This window comes from Heterodontus francisci, chromosome 32, assembly GCF_036365525.1.
Source record: "Heterodontus francisci isolate sHetFra1 chromosome 32, sHetFra1.hap1, whole genome shotgun sequence".
Lineage (NCBI taxonomy): Eukaryota > Metazoa > Chordata > Chondrichthyes > Heterodontiformes > Heterodontidae > Heterodontus > Heterodontus francisci.
The window spans coordinates 49,503,302-49,520,448 of record NC_090402.1 but is presented as its reverse complement, the minus strand read 5'-3'; the positions used below and the strand labels follow the sequence as shown (position 1 = coordinate 49,520,448).

At 43.2% G+C, this 17,147-nt stretch overlaps 1 protein-coding gene across 1 annotated transcript in view; it reads left to right on the top strand.

Moving 5' to 3' along the window:
* Positions 1 to 17,147, top strand: part of LOC137347478 (uncharacterized) — a 179,122-nt gene that overhangs the window by 140,924 nt on the left and 21,051 nt on the right. Inside the window, exons 14-18 of the mRNA XM_068011924.1 lie at positions 108 to 185; positions 2,855 to 3,079; positions 8,628 to 8,840; positions 9,335 to 9,412; positions 10,764 to 11,015. Of these exons, the coding sequence (XP_067868025.1) occupies positions 108 to 185; positions 2,855 to 3,079; positions 8,628 to 8,840; positions 9,335 to 9,412; positions 10,764 to 11,015 (846 nt within the window). The remainder of the gene's footprint in view (positions 1 to 107; positions 186 to 2,854; positions 3,080 to 8,627; positions 8,841 to 9,334; positions 9,413 to 10,763; positions 11,016 to 17,147) is intronic.

Genomic DNA, 17,147 nt, shown 5'->3' with positions numbered 1-17,147 from the left:
TGATGAAGGACATGTTGTGCTGATTCTGCCGTGTCAGTTTCATTTTTTGCTGTTCATTCTTCATAACTTTCACCAGTTGAGAGTGACAATGTGTTGTTTCATTTCAGGCAAGGATCCGGTGGTTGCTTGGTATAATGAAATCAGTGACTATGACTTTAACAGTCCTGGTTTTAGCACTCTGACAGGTAAGTGTTTTCAGGTTTGTACATTTCCAACTTAAAGATTGGGTAAGTTTTCTCTTCAATTATTGAATTATTGTAATTATTGAAATGTCCTGAAGAAGCTCCTCTGTAAGAGATTTGTAACACAGAGATATGTAATAGAGTGACTGAAAAATTGAGATCAAAATTGAGGCCCTCACAGCTCACTCTCCTCATTAGTTGCCGAATCTCAAGTGAAAGGCATGGGTTATTGTCGCCAGCCTGTTCTCATAGTGAATCTTGGTGTTGGGGAGTAGCAATGTGACTGCGGTGGTGAGATTTGCCAGTGAGAGCTTCGTAATGTTGAAATATTTGTAACATTTTTCCCCTTAAAACCGAAAGACTGATGCCTGGAGATCTGAAACATTAAGAAGAGCATAATATGGGAGGTTTGCAATACTGAGTTTTGTAGTGTGAAAATTGTAACATTCTGAGGTTTGTAACAGTGAGAAATTTGTGTCACACTGGAGGTGAATCTTGCACTCAGCAGAAGTCCGTCAGCAACGTCATTTACAGCATCAATAGGATTAATGCCAACCTTCAGCTAATGTTATAGTTGGAGCAGGATACTAGGGTCAAGGGACTGAAGTCCTATGGAGAGAATAGAGAAGCGGGTGTTGTTCTCCTTAGAACAGTGAAGGTTAAGGGCAGATTTAATTGAGGTGTTCAAAATTATGAAGGATTTTGATAGCGAGAAGGAGAAACTGACAGGAGGGTTGATATCCAGAGGGCACAGGTTGAAAGTAATTGGCAAAAGAACCAGAAGGGAGATGAGGCGAATATTTCTTTCCACAGCAAGTTATGATTTGTAATGTGCTGCCTGAAAAGGAGGGTGGAAGCAGATTCAGTTGCAACTTCATAAAGGAATTGGATATACACTTGAAATGGAAGAATTTGCAGGGCTATAGGGAAAGAACAGGGCAGTGGGACTAATTGGATAACTCCCAAAGAGCTGGCACAGGCACAATGGATCTTAAATCCACATTTGTTTCCAACTTAATGATTGGGTAAGTTTTATCTTGAATTATTGTAATTATTGAGATGCCCTGAGGAAGCTCCTCTATAGGAGATTTGAAACATATACAGAGATATGTAATAAAGTGATTTTTTTTTTTTACTGAGAAATTGAGATAGCACCAGAAAACACCGAAAGATTTGTAGCAGTCAGAGATTTGTCACTGACATAACTGTGACTGCGAGATGTGTAAAAGTGAGTGGTTTAATCAGTAATAGTGTAACCCATTAACACTGCATTGGGTGTGATGAAGGAAGGTCGGGCTTACAGTTTTGAGTTTCACTGCAACACTGAAATAAGTTCTTCCCTGCGATGTTCTTTGTTTGGGGTTTTGCATCGTCTAGACATTGCTGCAGTTATTGTTTTATTATAACATCTATAGGAGTGTAGTGATACCTGGAGTTTCAAAATCCTAGCTGTGGATTTGGTGGGCAGGAGTAGCTGGAATGTGGGAGGAGCTCCTACTTTGCCTCAGGTGTTTTTGGGTTGGTTGTGGTGCCTCTATCAGGTGACATAGCCTGACACAGATTTGGTGAGGAATATCTAGTTGTGTGGGCAGACTGGTGGCAGAGGCTTCGGACTACTTGAAACTTTGTCAGCCTTAGGCGAGCACCATCCATCAACTGAAGTGTATCTCACAGGGGCCTAAATCCACCTGCATGAGGCAAAGGCCGGGATTTCTCTTGCCTGTGGTAGCAAGGGTAGTGCCTCATCTCTGCTTTATGAGGGAGGGGGCCTCTCAATCCATTGGGGCAGATAGGAGAGTGAATCCAAAGGGATGATAATGCCACTCAAGGCCTTTCTCTCATCCTACCTATGCAGAATGGGGCAGTGCCAGGGGGAACATGCCTGTCTGAGCATGGTCTCTCCACAATTTGTGAGGGCAGGTGGGAAAGGAATCTGGCACTTTTGTGGAGTGCAGTATCCTCAGTGAATAAGCTTTGTTGGGCCTTGTTTTTATTGATTTTTTTGTCTCCCCATACATTCCTTCACTCTACCTTCATTCTTTAGTGACAAACTCTAAATAACAGCCTCTTTGAGGCCTTCTTATGATGTGTGCACTCGAAACAAATGCATATAATGCACACAATCCATGTAAACACACTCTAAATGGACATAACACATACACATATATTTGCCTCACCCAGGAGATTGAATAGCTGTGGAGGAAGGCTGGGGGGGTTTTGGTTGGTGGAAGGAAATGTTCGGTCATGATGCTTCAGCCATCATGTGTGTGGGGCAGGCTTGATGGATCAGCTGTTCCTTTCCTGCCCATCAATGTTGTATAATTGCATAGATATACATGGATATAAATCACAAAGCACATACACGTACATGCATATTTGTGTGCATATCCGTAAATGTCCGTACACATGAACAAGGTATAAACATTTATATAAAAACAAGAAATGCTGGAAATACTCAGCAGGTCTGGCAGCATCTGTGGAGAGAGAAGCAGAGTTAACGTTTCAGGTCAGTGACCCTTCTTCAGAACTCACTGACCTGAAACGTTAACTCTGCTTCTCTCTCCACAGATGCTGCCAGACCTGCTGAGTATTTCCAGCACTTCTTGTTTTTATTTCAGATTTCCAGCATCTGCAGTATTTTGATTTTATAAACATTTGTTTATTTGCAACAGGTCAATTTACCCAGCTGGTATGGGTGGGAACCACAGAGATGGGCATTGCTTATGCAAAGGGTGAGAAGGGAATATTTGTGGTGGCACAGTACAGTCCAGCTGGAAACATCGTTGACCAACATTCCTTCCAAACAAATGTGCTGCTACCAGACTCACTTTCCCTGGATTCCAAAGATAAGCAAGATACAAGTTCCCAACAAACGACCAGTGATGAGGCTGCAGCAGGTAAGAACAGAAATGGGAACAACATGTAATGTTGTGTAAGAGTACAGGTGAATTTGAAGAGTTTTGGTAGAGTAGATGGGGAGAAACGGTTTACACTGGCAAAAGGGTCAGTAACACGAGGACATCGATTTAAGATAATTAACAAGAGAACCAATAGGGAGATGAGGAGAATTTTTAGAAACTCAGCAAGTTGTTATCATCTGGAATACACTGCCTGAAAGGCTGGTGGAAGCAGATTCAATAGTAACTTTCAAAGGGGAATTAGATAAATGCTTGAAAAAGAGACATTTGCTGGGTTATAGGAAAAGAGCAGTGCAGTGGGATTAATTGGCTAGCTTTTACAAAGAGCCAGAACAGGCAAGATGGTCTGAATGGCCTCATATACCCACATGCGAGGCACAAAACACTTTGGTTATGTTTTTATGTGTGGGTATCTGAGTTTGTATGTCTCATGCATGACAGTGAACTGAATCTGTACATCTCTGTACTGTGTTTGCATGAATGGAGTGATACCTGGTTGGAGTCATATCTAGCAGAAAAGAAGGTGGTTGTGGTTGCTGGAAGCCAATCATCTCAGCCCCAGGACATCGCTGCAGGAGTTCCTCAGGGTAGTTTCCCTAGGTCCAAACATCTTCAGCTGCTTCATCAATGACCTTCTTTCTATCATAAGGTCAGAAGTGGGGATGTTCGCTGATGATTACACGTTGTTCAGTACTATTTGAGCCTTCTCAGATACTGAAGCAAGCCTGCATGCAACAAGACCTGGTGAACATTCATGCTTGGGCTGATAAATGGCAAGTAACATTTACACCACACAAGTGTCAGGCAATGACCATCTCCAACAGGAGAGAATCTAACCATATCACCTTGACATTCAACAGCATTACCCATGTTGAATCCCCCCATCATCAACATTCTGGAGTCATCATTGACCAGAAACTTAACCGGACCATTCATTTTTTTTTTAATTCTTTCATTGGGATGTGAACATCACTGGCAAGGCCAACATTTGTTGACCATTCCTAATTGCCCTTGAGAAGGTGGTGGTGAGCCGCATTCTTGAACTGCTGCAATCCATCTGGTGTAGGTACACCCACAGTGCTGTTAGGAAGGGAGTTCCAGGATTTCACCAAGTGACAGTGAAGGAATGGCAATATAGTTCCAAGTCAGGATAGTGTGTGGCTTGGAGGGAAACTTGCAGATGGTGGTGTTCCAATGCATCTGCTGCCCTTGTGTTTCTAGGTGGTAGAAGTCATGCTGTTGAAGGAGGTTTGATGAGTTTCTGCAGTGCATCTTGTGCACGATATACACTGCTGCCACTGTGTGCCAGTGGCGAAGGGAGTGAATGTTTAAGGTGGTGGATAGGGTGCCAATCAAGCGGGCTGCTTTGTCCTGGATGGTTTCAAGCTTCTTGAGTGTTATTGAAGCTGCACTCCTCCAGGCAAGTGGAGAGTATTCCATCACACTCCTGACTTGTGCCTTTTAGATTGTGGACAGGCTTAGGAAGTCAGGAAATGAATTACTTGCCACAGAATTCCGAGCCTCTGAACTGCTCTTGTAGCCACAGTATTTACATGGCTAGTCCAGTTCAATTTCTGGTTAATGGTAACCCACAGGATGTTGATGGTGGTGATTCAGTGATGGCAATGCCATTGAATGTCAAGGGGTGATGGTTAGGATTCTCTCTTGTTGGAGATAGTCATTGCCTGGCACTTTGTGTGGTGTGAATGTTACTTGCCACTTATTAGCTGAAGCCTAAATGTTGTGCAGGTCTTGCTGGACACCAACTGCTTCAGTATCTGAGGAATAGTGAATGTCATCAGCGAACTTCTGACCTTATGATGGAGGGACAGTCATTGACACTACCCTGAGGAACTCCTGCAGCAATGTCCTGGGGCTTAGACAGTTGGCATCAAAGAACCTAAACCAGCTTCCTTTTATAGAGTCATAGAGTTATACAGCACAGAAACAGGCCCTTCGGCCCTTCGTTTCTGTGCCAGCCATACAGTACCCAACTATTCTAATCCCATATTCCTGCACTTGGCCCGTAGCCTTGTATGCTATGGCGTTTCAAGTGCTCATCTAAATACTTCTTAAATGTTGTGAGGGTTCCTGCCTCTACCACCTCTTCAGGTAGTGCGTTCCAGATTCCAACCACCTTCTGGGAGAAAAAATGTTTCCTAAAATCCCCCCTAAACCTCCTGCCCCTTACCCTAAATCTATGCCCCCTGGTTATTGACCCCTCCGCTAATGGAAAAAGTTTCTTCCTATCTACCCTATCTATGCCCCTCATAATCTTGTACACCTCAATCATGTTCCCCCTCAGCCTTCTCTGCTCTAAGGAAAACAACCCAAGCCTTTTCAGTCTCTCTTCATAGCTGAAATGCTCCAGCTCAGGCAACATCCTGGTAAATCTCCTCTGCACCCTCTCCAGTGCAATCACATCCTTCCTATAGTGTGGCGACCAGAACTGTACACAGTACTCCAGCTGTGGCCTAACTAGCGTTTTATATAGCTCCATCATAACCTCCCTGCTTTTATATTCTATGCCTCGGCTAATAAAGGCAAGTATCCCATATGCCTTCCTAACCACCTTATCTGCCTGTGCTGCTGCCTTCAGAGATCTATGGACAAGTACACCAAGGTCCTTCTGACTTTCTGTACCTCCTAGGGTCCTACCATCCATTGTGTATTCCCTTGCCTTGTTAGTGCTCCCAAAAATGCATTACCTCACACTTTTCAGGATTAAATTCCATTTGCCACTGCTCCGCCCATTTCACCAGCCCATCTATATCATCCTGTAATCTAAGGCTTTCCTCCTCACTATTTACGACACCACCAATTTTTGTGTCAGCTGCAAACTTACTGATCATACTTCCTATATTCACGTCTAAATCATTAATGTACACTACAAACAGGAAGGGTCCCAGCACCAATCACTGTGGTACACCACTGGCCACAGGCTTCCAATCGCAAAAACAACCCTCGACCATTACCCTCTGCCTCCTGCCACTAAGCCAATTTTGGATCCAGTTTGCCAAATTGCCCTGGATCACATGGGCTCTTACCTTCTTAACCAATCTCCCATGCCGGACCTTATCAAAAGCCTTACTGAAATCCATGTATACTATATCTACTGCTTTACCCTCATCGAAACCTCCAGTCACCTTCTTGAAAAATTCAATCAAGTTAGTTAGACACGATCTCCCCGTGACAAAGCCATACTGACTATCCCTGATTAATCCCTGCCTCTCCAAGTGGAGATTAATCCTATCCTTCAGAATTTTTTCCAATATTTTCCCAACCACTGATGTTAGACTCACCGGCCTGTAATTACCTGGTTTATCACTACTACCCTTCTTGAATAATGGTACCACATTTGCTGTCCTCCAGTCCTCTGGTACCTCTCCTGTGGCCAGAGAGAATTTGAAAATTTGTATGACTCTAACCAGCAAAGAGTTTTCCCCTGATTCTCATTGACTTCAATTTTGCTAGGGCTCTGGCAGAACCCAAACTGAGTATTGGTGACCAGATTGTTGGTGTGTAGGTGCTGCTTGATAGAACTATCGACGACACTTTCCATCACTTTGCATATGATCAAGAGCAGTCTGATGGGGCGGTAATTGACTGAATTGGATTTGTCCTGCTTTTTGTGGACAGGCCATACCTGGGCAAATTTCCACATTGTTGGGTAGATCCCAGTGTTGTAGTTGTAATAGAACAGCTTGGCTAGGGGTGAAACCAGTTCTGGAGCACAAGTCTTCAGTACTACTGCCGGAATGTGGTCAGGGCCCATAACCTTTGCTGTAACCAGTGCCTTCAGCCGTTTCTTAATATCATGAATTGGCTGAAGACTGGCATCTGTGATGCTTGGGACCTCAGAAGGAGGCTAAAATCGATCATCCACTGCAGCTACAAGAGCAGGTCAGAGGCTAGGAATTCTGGGGTGAGTAACTCACCGCCTGACTTCCCACAGCCTGTCCACCATCTACAAGGCACAATTCAGGAGTTTGATGGAATACTCTCCACTCGCCTGGATGGGTGCAGCTTCAACAACACTCAAGAAGCTCGACACCATCAGGACAAAGCAGCCCGCTTGATTGGCACCCCATCCACCACCTTAAACATTCAGTCCCTCTGCCACTGGCACACAGTGGCAGCAGTGTGTACCATATACAAGACGCACTGCAGCAGCTCACCAAGCCTCCTTTAGCAGCCCCTTCCAAACCCTCTACCACCTAGAAGCACAAGGGCAGTAGACTCATGGGAACACCACCACCTGCAAGATGTCCTCCAAGCCACGCATCATCCTGACTTGTAACTATATCGCTATTCCCTCACTGTCGCTGGACCAAAATCCTGGACCTCCATTCCTAATAGCACTGTGGGTGGACCTACACCGTATGGACTGCAGCCGTTCAAGAAGGCAGCTCACCACCACCTTCTCAAGGGCAATTAGGAATGGGCAATATATGCTGGCCTAGCCAGTGATGCTCACATCACTTGAATGAATAAAAGAAAATTCATCCTCACCCATCTTCACTCTTGGTATCCTTCCCCACATTCATCTTCACTCTCCAATTGTTCCTCATCAGTGCTGCCCCCACTCTCATTCTCATCTTTGCTTTCATTCATCATCACTCTATTTCCCTTCAGTCTTATTATCACTGTCCCTTTACTTTCACTCCCATCTTCATTCTCCCACTTTCATACTCATGCTCACTGTCCCGTATTTTCACTCCCAACCTTGCTGTTCGTCACCCTCATTCTCTTGCTTATTCCTGCTTTCATTCTTCACTTACTCTGTGAAGATTCTTTATGAATTCTATTGGGTGTATGGGTTTTGCTGAATATGCAGGTGGATTTGATGGGCTGAGGGAGCATGACGGGAAGGGTTGAGTAATGGGTCAGGGGAGTTTGATGGGACCGAAGGGTGAGATCTGATGGGGTGCATGATGGAATGGAGGAATGTGATGGGATGGGGGAGTGATCAAACAGGGTACTGTGATGAAACAGGGAATTGTTTTAGAATGGGCATGTATGGTGACATTGCAGAGTGTAACTGATCTGCTGCTGAAACCCTCATCTAAGCTTTTGTTACCACTAGATGTGATTATTCCAATGCACTCCTGGCTGTCCTCCCATGTTCTGCCCTCCATAAACTTGAGATCATTCAAAACTCTGCTTCCTGTATCCTAACTTGCACCTAGTCCCGTTCAACCTCACCCCTGTGCTCACTGACCTACATTGGCTCCCGGTTAAGCAATGCCTCAATTTTAAAATTCTCAGCTTTGTTTTCAAATCCCTTAATGGCCTAGCCCTCCCTGTCTCTGTGATCTCCTCCATGGAATGAGAAGAAAGAGTATGATAGGATTGATTGGTGGATGAGGTAGAGGAATGAGCTAGGATGAGGTGGTGGATAGGATGGTTGATAGAATGAGCTGGTACTACAATAGGGACTGTGATGGAATAGGAATGGGTAATAGGGTGTATGTTCAGCTCCTACTACTTGCCACAGTTCTGATGACAATGGGGATTTCATTTTCAGATCTGACTAAGTTTGAGAAAGAGGCATTGGATGCTCACAATGTATACAGGGCTCATCACAACGTAGGACCTCTCTCATTCAATAAAGAGCTGAGCAAGGATTGCCAGGTGTGGGCAAATGTCCTTACGCAGGATGGCACCATTGCGCAAAGTCCCACGAACTTTGGTGAGAATATCTGGTCTAGTCCAGCCATCACTGAGGGAGAAATATCAGGTTTGTGTCTCTTCCGTTTTGTTCCATTCTTCCCCTTTGTGCAATGATTTTAAGAACTAAAAAAAGATGTTAAAACTAAACAGAGGAAACAGACATCTGGAGTTCAACAGAATAGCCAAGTAAAGTCACTCCCAATGACATCGTCATAAGAGGTGTCTTTTGGTAACCATTAAAACAGAAAATGTTGGAACTACTCAACAGGTTTGGCAGCATTTGTTGAGCCAGAAACAGAGTTTACATTTCAGGATCTTTCATCAGAACTGTTTAGGCTTATTCTCACATGGATACCTATCCCACTGTTTTTTTGAAGAAATTAACAACATACTTTCTACTTTTGCACAAAGCTGTCTGACTTGTATCCCAAAGTGCAATTTTAAAAATCTCCTTAAAATTAGATTAATGTATCAGCTTATTCATTCTGCACTGTGTCTTTAGGTCTGCACTCCCTTTCCAAGTTAATAATCTTGCTTTGCCTCATTTTCAATTCATTTTAGGCAAAGAACCTGTGGAATTCTGGTACTCTGAAATGAAGTACTATGACTATGAAAAACCCAGTCACTCCGATAAGACAGGTAAACGTTTACCTTTTTTCTTACTAACGTTAACAAATGAAAGTGAGAGCAAGATCCTCACAGCTGAATGGTGAAAGGCTGACTGAATGAGTGACAACGGCACAGTGATCTATGTGGGTATTCCACCCAGTCTGGTCTGAGCCCCAGTTAGTGATGCATTTTGGAAGATCCAATTCAAGAGTGAACTATACAATAAATGGAAAAGTCCTGGGGAAAATTGATGTACAGAGAGATTTGGGTGTTCAGGTCCATTGTTCCCTGAAGGTGGCAACGCAGGTCAATAGAGTGGTCAAGAAGGCATACGGCATACTTTCCGTCAACGGACGGGGTATTGAGTACAAGAGTTGGCAGATCATGTTACAGTTGTATAAGACTTTGGTTCGGCCACATTTGGAATACTGCGTGCAGTTCTGGTCACCACATTACCAAAAGGATGTAGATGCTTTGGAGAGGGTGCAGAGGAGATTCACCAGGATGTTGCCTGGTATGGAGGGCACTAGCGATGAAGAGAGGTTGAGTAGATTAGGATTATTTTCATTAGAAAGACGGAGGTTGAGGGGGGACCTGATTGAGGTGTACAAAATCATGAGAGGTATAGACAGGGTGGATAGCAAGAAGCTTTTTCCCAGAGTGGGGGATTCAATTACTAGGGGTCACGAGTTCTGTGAGAGGGGAAAGGTTTAGGGGGGATATGTGTGGAAAGTTCATTACGCAGAGGGTGGTGGGTGCCTGGAACGCGTTGCCAGCGGAGGTGGTAGATGCGGACACGATAGCGTCTTTTAAGATGTATCTAGACAGATACATGAATGGGCAGGAAGCAAAGAGATACAGACCCTTAGAAAATAGGCGACAGGTTTAGAGAGAGGATCTGGATTGGCGCAGGCTTGGAGGGCCGAAGGGCCTGTTCCTGTGCTGTAATTTTCTTTGTTCTTTTTGTTCTAGTGGGAGTTTTGTACTAGTGTGGAGAGCATGGGGGAGGCAGGGGGTGATCTTACTGAGACATCACTGAAAGCTGTACATACAAGATATGTAATTGTGATGGTCTTCAGTTCAAGTTATCATTTCTTTGCACATATACACTCAGATACTCACAAACACACTCATATACTCACACATACACTTACACATGTTCAGACACACACTCACACATCTGCTCATACACACTCACACATATACCCACACATACACTCACTCTGACTCACATATATATATATACCTTCACACATATGTGTGACACACTCATATGCCCTCATTCATTCGTACTCATATATACATACATACAAACGTACACAGAAGTAAAGCATGTGACACAAACACAGACTAAATGTTTACTTCTACTTGTTCCCATTAGAGCATTTCACTCAGCTGATATGGAAGGAAACCACGGACATGGGGATTGCATATGTCGTGAGTGATAAAGGGGCCTTTGTGGTGGCTCAGTATAAGCCACGTGGGAATGTCAACAAGCCAGAATCCTTTGCCAACAATGTACTACCACTGGATCCTGCATACAGTAAGCCCAGTGAGCAGCCTGCTGCCGAACCAGAGGCTGCTGCTGAACCCGCGGGAGAGAAAACACCAGCAGCACTGTCAACACCTCCAGGTAAGAAGCAAGTACCACATGTTATTGAAGACCAGGGAAGAACTGGAATCTTTATCATTTACACTGACCTGCAGAGTTCTAAAAAAAAAATTGTGACATGTTTTAAAGTGTAGTTTCCTCTTTTTAATGTGTGTTATGTATTTGCATCTATCTGTCTGTATATTTGTGTGTACATGGTGTTATGATCCTGTAGTATTTTTTTCCGGGAAGGCTGGAAAAGGCGCAGTATTGCTTTAAGGCAACAAGCTCCAGAGACTGAGTCAAAGAATGCATTCTCGTTGCCCTGGGATACAGCCACTCAGAGACTGAGGATCGAGAGATATATTGTTGCCAACTGACATTTGAAACTAGCTGAAAAACTGGCTTTTGAGACACAATTACATAAGTAGACAGACAGCTGGATCAGTATATACTGAAAGAAATGAGAGCTCTCTCTCAGTTTATTTAAACCCCATTTATTATACTCTCAGAATTCTGATGTCAAGCCAGATTAATTTCTTAAAAGCAAATACCAATTCCTTTAACTACTGAACTGTAATTGTTGAAATTCATCGCTGGAAAAGAAGAGCATCAATTCAACTGCTGAACTAGACTAGGAACTGTTCTACATTGAAGAACCTTTTTTTCCTGCATCGGACGGCTGTGAGGACTTAGAGCAACCTTGGACTATTCCACATTGGAAGATTTCACTTTGGCAGGAGTGTAGATATGCAAGGACACTAATTTTTCTATTTTAAATATTGTTTATATCTTAGTAGTGTTTAAGAATTTAGTTTTTCTAATTAAACAGTTAATTTGTTGATCTAAAGACACCTGGTTTGGTTAGCCTCATTCGGGGGTTAGCATATGGTACAATTTGGCCTGGTCTTTCTTTAATTTGGAAACTTTAAAATGATATGTTAGGCGACCTGTGGAGAGACGGGACTGAATCAACAGTGCGTTTCTCACACCACTATCTGAATCATATATTTTGATTAAGGGCTTTGACTTGAGCAGTCGGTTGTAACAATGGATATTTGTATATTCATATACATGTGTGTGTCTGTGTATGTAACTGTATGTCAATGTACATCTCTATGTGTGTGGATGTGGCTATTTTTACATGAGAACATAAGAAATAGGAGCAGGAGTAGGCCATATGGCCCCTCATACCTGCTCTGCCATTCATGGCTAATCCTTGACCTCAACACTTTTCCGCCTAATCCTTATATCCCTTGATTTCCTTAGAGTCCAAAAATTTATCGATCTCAGCTTTGAATATATTCAATAACTGTGCATCCACATCCCATCTGGGGTAGAGAATTCCAACCTCGAATGAAGAATTTTCTCCTCATCTCAGTCCAAAATGGCCGTCCCCTTATCTTGAGACTCTGTCCCCTAGTTTTAGACTCAAGTCATATCTGTCTCGTTCTGTGCTACTGTGTACATGTATACCTGTGTTTGTAATGTGTATCTGTGTGCTTATATTTGTATCTGTATGTGTGTGCCTGTGTTTTTGTCAGAATCTGTACTTCTTTGCATTTCTGTGTATTTATCTCCGTGTATATATTTACTGTGTCTGTATCTGTGTGTGTTTGTGAGCATGTGTACCTATGTTTCAAATGTATTACATAGAAGATACAGCACAGAAACAGGCCATGTTGCCCAACCAGTCAATGCCAATGTTTATGCTCCATTCGAGCCTTCTCCGAACAGTCCTCATCTAATTCTATCAGCATAAATTTCTATTCCCTTCTCCCTATGTGCTTATCTAGCTTCCCCTTAAATATATCTATACTATTTGCCTCAACCACTCCCTATGGTAGCGAGTTCCACATTCTCACCACTCTCTGGGTAAAGAAGTTTCTTCTGAATTCCCTTTTTGATTTCTTGGTGAGTATCTTGTAACAATTTATTCTAGTTTTGCTCTTCCCCACAAGTGGAAGCACTCCCTGGGTCCAGTCTATCAAAACCTTCCATAATTTTAAAGACTTCTATTAGGTCACCCTTCAGTCTTCTCTTTTCAAGAGAAAAGTTATCCAGCCTGTTTATCCTTTCCTGTTAGGTAAAAACTTGCATCTCTGGTATCGTCCTTGTAAATGTTTGTTGCACCCTCTCCAGTTCCTCTATCTCCTTTTAATAATATCGCAACCAGAACTGTCAACAGTTCTCTAAGGGTGATCTAACCAAGGTTCGCTACACGTTTAGTATAACTTTTCGACTTTTCAATTCTTCCCCCTAGGAATAAACCCTAGTGCTTGGCTTGATTTTGTTAATGGCGTTATTAACCTGTGGCTCTAATTTTAGTGATTTGTGGATTTGTACTCCTGGATCTCTTTGCTCCTCTGCCTGATTTAGATTCTTAGGGCTGGATTTTATAGAGCTGGCAGGGGTCCCGACGCCAGACCAGAAAGACGAAGGGAACCCTGCCTCGGCCCTTTGGGGAATCCTCGGCTGCATTTTATGGCGCACGGGCAATTAACTGTCCAGCACCACCAGGAGCGGTGGCCACTGCTGGGAATGCAGTAGGCCAGGGACCAGGAGTAGCACTGGAGCCTCGGACTGCAGGCAAGTGGGGGGGGGGGGCTCACCAGAGTCAGTCATGCAGGCACTGGTGATGGGTGAGTGTCGGAGAGTTGTTGAGAGCAGACGCAGGAGTGGCCTTTTCCACTGGGGGCCCTCCGTGGGCCACAGACCGCCCATGCCAGAGGGCCCCACCCCCGCCAGTCCACACAGAAGCCACCTGATGTTACTGGGCGGCCTCCGTGAGTGGCGGAGGCACCCCCCCCCCCCACCCCCACCACTTCCCCTGCCACTGTTCGTAAACTGCCAGCGGCAGTGGAATGTGGCCCTGAAGTGGCCAATAATTGGACACTTAAGGGCCTCAATTGACCTCTGTTCGGGGAGGCCATCCTCGACTTTCCACACCGCTGACAAAATTGGATGCTGCAGGGAGGCAACAGACACTCCACCCCTGCCTATTTTATGGGCCTCAGCGTCACCCTGCCCATCCCTAGAGGGCTGATAAAATTAGCCCTTAATTTCCAAGTAATATGTGACCTCCTTATTTTTCTTACCAAATGTAATACCACACACTTATCGATGTTGAAATTCATTTGCTAATTATGTGCCCATTCTGCACATTTAGTAATGCCTTCTTGAAATTTGTTGCAGCCCTGTTGTTTTGTCCTGACCAATATTCATCCCTCAATCAACATAATAAAAAAGACAATCAGGTCATTATCACATTGCTGCTTGTGGGAGCTTGCTGTGCGCAAATTGGCTGCTGCATTTCCGACATTACAAGAGTGACTGAACTTCAACAATACCTAATTGGCTGTAAAGCACTTTGAGATATCTGGTGATCATGGAAGGCGCTATATCCATGCAAGTCTTTCTTTTCTTTTTCCTGCTCAGTATTGACTATCCTCTTAATTTGGTGCCATTCATAAATTTAGAAATTGTGTTTTTGATTCCAACATCTAAATCATTAACATAAATGTTAGTGAGTTGCACATTCTCACCACTCTCTAGGTAAAGAAGTTTCTTCTGAATTCCCTATTTGATTCATTGGTGACTATCTTATATTGATACCCTCTAGTTTTATTTATTTATTTGTTTAGAGATACAGCACTGAAACAGGCCCTTCGGCCCACCGAGTCTGTGCCGACCATCAACCACCCATTTATACTAATCCTACACTAATCCCATATTCCTACCATATCCCCACCTGACCCTCTATTCCCCTACCACCTACCTTTCCTAGGGGCAATTTATAATGGCCAATTTACCTATCAACCTGCAAGTCTTTGGTTGTGGGAGGAAACTGGAGCACCCGGCAAAAACCCACGCAGACACAGGGAGAACTTGCAAACTCCGCACAGGCAGTACCCAGAATTGAACCCGGGTTGCTGGAGCTGTGAGGCTGCAGTGCTAACCACTGCGCCACCCACTCTTCTCCACAGGTGGAAGCATTCTCTCTGTGCCTATTTCTGTCTCGCTGATTCCGTTTCTGCACTAGCAACATTACTATTCACTTTCTCTCTCCCTGGTATGGTTATCAGGCACTGACTGGTATATTTACTGACACTAACTGGTATATATACAGACACTGACAGGTACATATCCAGACACAGACTGGTAGGTTAATCAGATACTGGCTGGTCTCTGTACAGTTACTGACTGGTATAAACATATATATAAATGGACACTGACCAGTATATATACAAATGCTGACTGATATATATACACACATTGCTGGTATGTATACAGACACTGACAGGTACATAACCAGACACTGACTGCTATATTAATCAGGCACTGACTCATATATATCGCTACCAACTGGTATATTATTAAGAGCGTAAGAAATAGGAACAGGAGTAGGCAATACAGCCTCTCAAGCTGCTCCACCATTCAATAAGTGCATGGCTTGAACTATTATATCAACTCCACAGTCCTATCCCCATATCCCTTGATTCCCCTAATGACCATAAATCTCTTAGCTTTGAATATACTCAGCCCTCTGTGATAGAGAATGCCAAAGATTCAGAACCCCCTGAGTGAAGAAATTTCTCCTCATTTCAATTCTAAATGGGCTGACCCCTTATTCTGACACAAAGACTCCTGGTTCTAGAATCATGAACCAGGGGAAACAGCCTCTCAGCATCCACCCTGTCAAGCCCTCTATGAATTTAATACATTTCAATAAGATCACCTTTCATTCTTCTGAATTCCAGAGACTTTCTCCTCATGGGACAGCCCTTTCATTTCTGTAATCAACCTAGTGAACCTTCTTCCCTCTAAGGCAAATATATCCTTCTTTGGGTAAGGAGGTCAAAACTGTACACAATACTCCAGATGCATTCTCACCAAAGCCCTACATAATTGCAACAAAACTTCTTTGCTCTTATACTCCAGTTGCCTCGCAATAAAAGCTAACATACTATTTGTCTTCCTAATTGCTTGCTGTAACTGCATGTTAATTTACTGTGATTTGTGTACAAGGACCCCCAAATCCCACTGAATACCAACATCTACTAGTCTCTAACCTTTAAAAAAATTCTGCTCTTCCATTCTTCCTACCAAAGTGGATAATTTCAGAATTCCACACATGATACATCATCTTCCACTTTCTTGCCCAAGCACTTAATGTGCCTATATCGCTTCGCAGCCTCCTTAGCTTTGTCTCATCAGCAAACTTAGATACATTACATTCAGTCCTCTCACCTAAGTCATTGATGTAGATTGTAAATAGTTGAAGTCCAAGTACTGGCCTTGCGGCACTTGACTAGTTACATCCTGCCATCCTGACAATGACCCGTTTATTCCTGCTCTCTGTATTGTGTCCGTTAACCAATCCTCAATCCATGCTAATATATTAGCCAATCCCATGTGCCCTATTTGTGTGCAACACCTGTTGTGTGGATCTTATTGAATGCCTTCAGGAAATCCAACTGTACTATATCCACTGATTCCCCTTTATCTACTCTGTTAGTTACACCCCAAGAAAACTCTAATAGATTTTTCAAATATAAATCTCCCTTTCATAAAATGTTGTTGATTTGGCCTAATCATATTGTGATTTTCCAAGTGTCCTGTTACATATTCTTATCAATAGATTCCAGCATTGTCTCTTTTACTGATGTTAGGCTAACTATCCGACAATTCCCTGTTTTCTCTCTCCCTCCTTTTCTGTATAGCGGGGTTACATTTGGTACCTTTCAATCTACAGAGACTGTTCTAGAATCTAGAGAATTCTGGAAGATCAAAACCAATACATCCACTATCTCTGCAGCCACCTTTTATAAAACTCCAGCATGTAGGCCATCAGGGCCTTGGGATTTGTCAGCTTTTAGTTCCATTCATTTCTCCAGTAATGTTAATTACTTTAAGATAAAGTTCCTCAGTCTCATTACCCCCATGGTTCCCTACAATTTCCAGTATGTTCTTCATGTCTTCTGCTGTGACAGACACAAAATATTTTTTTAACATCTCTGCCATTTCCTTAATCCTTATTATATTTCCCCCTGTCTCTGCCTCTAAAGGACTCATGTTTAACTTTCACAATTCTTTTCATATACTTGTAAAAGCTCTTACAATCTGCTTTTATATTTCTTGATAGTTTACTCTCATTCTATTATTCCCTCTTTA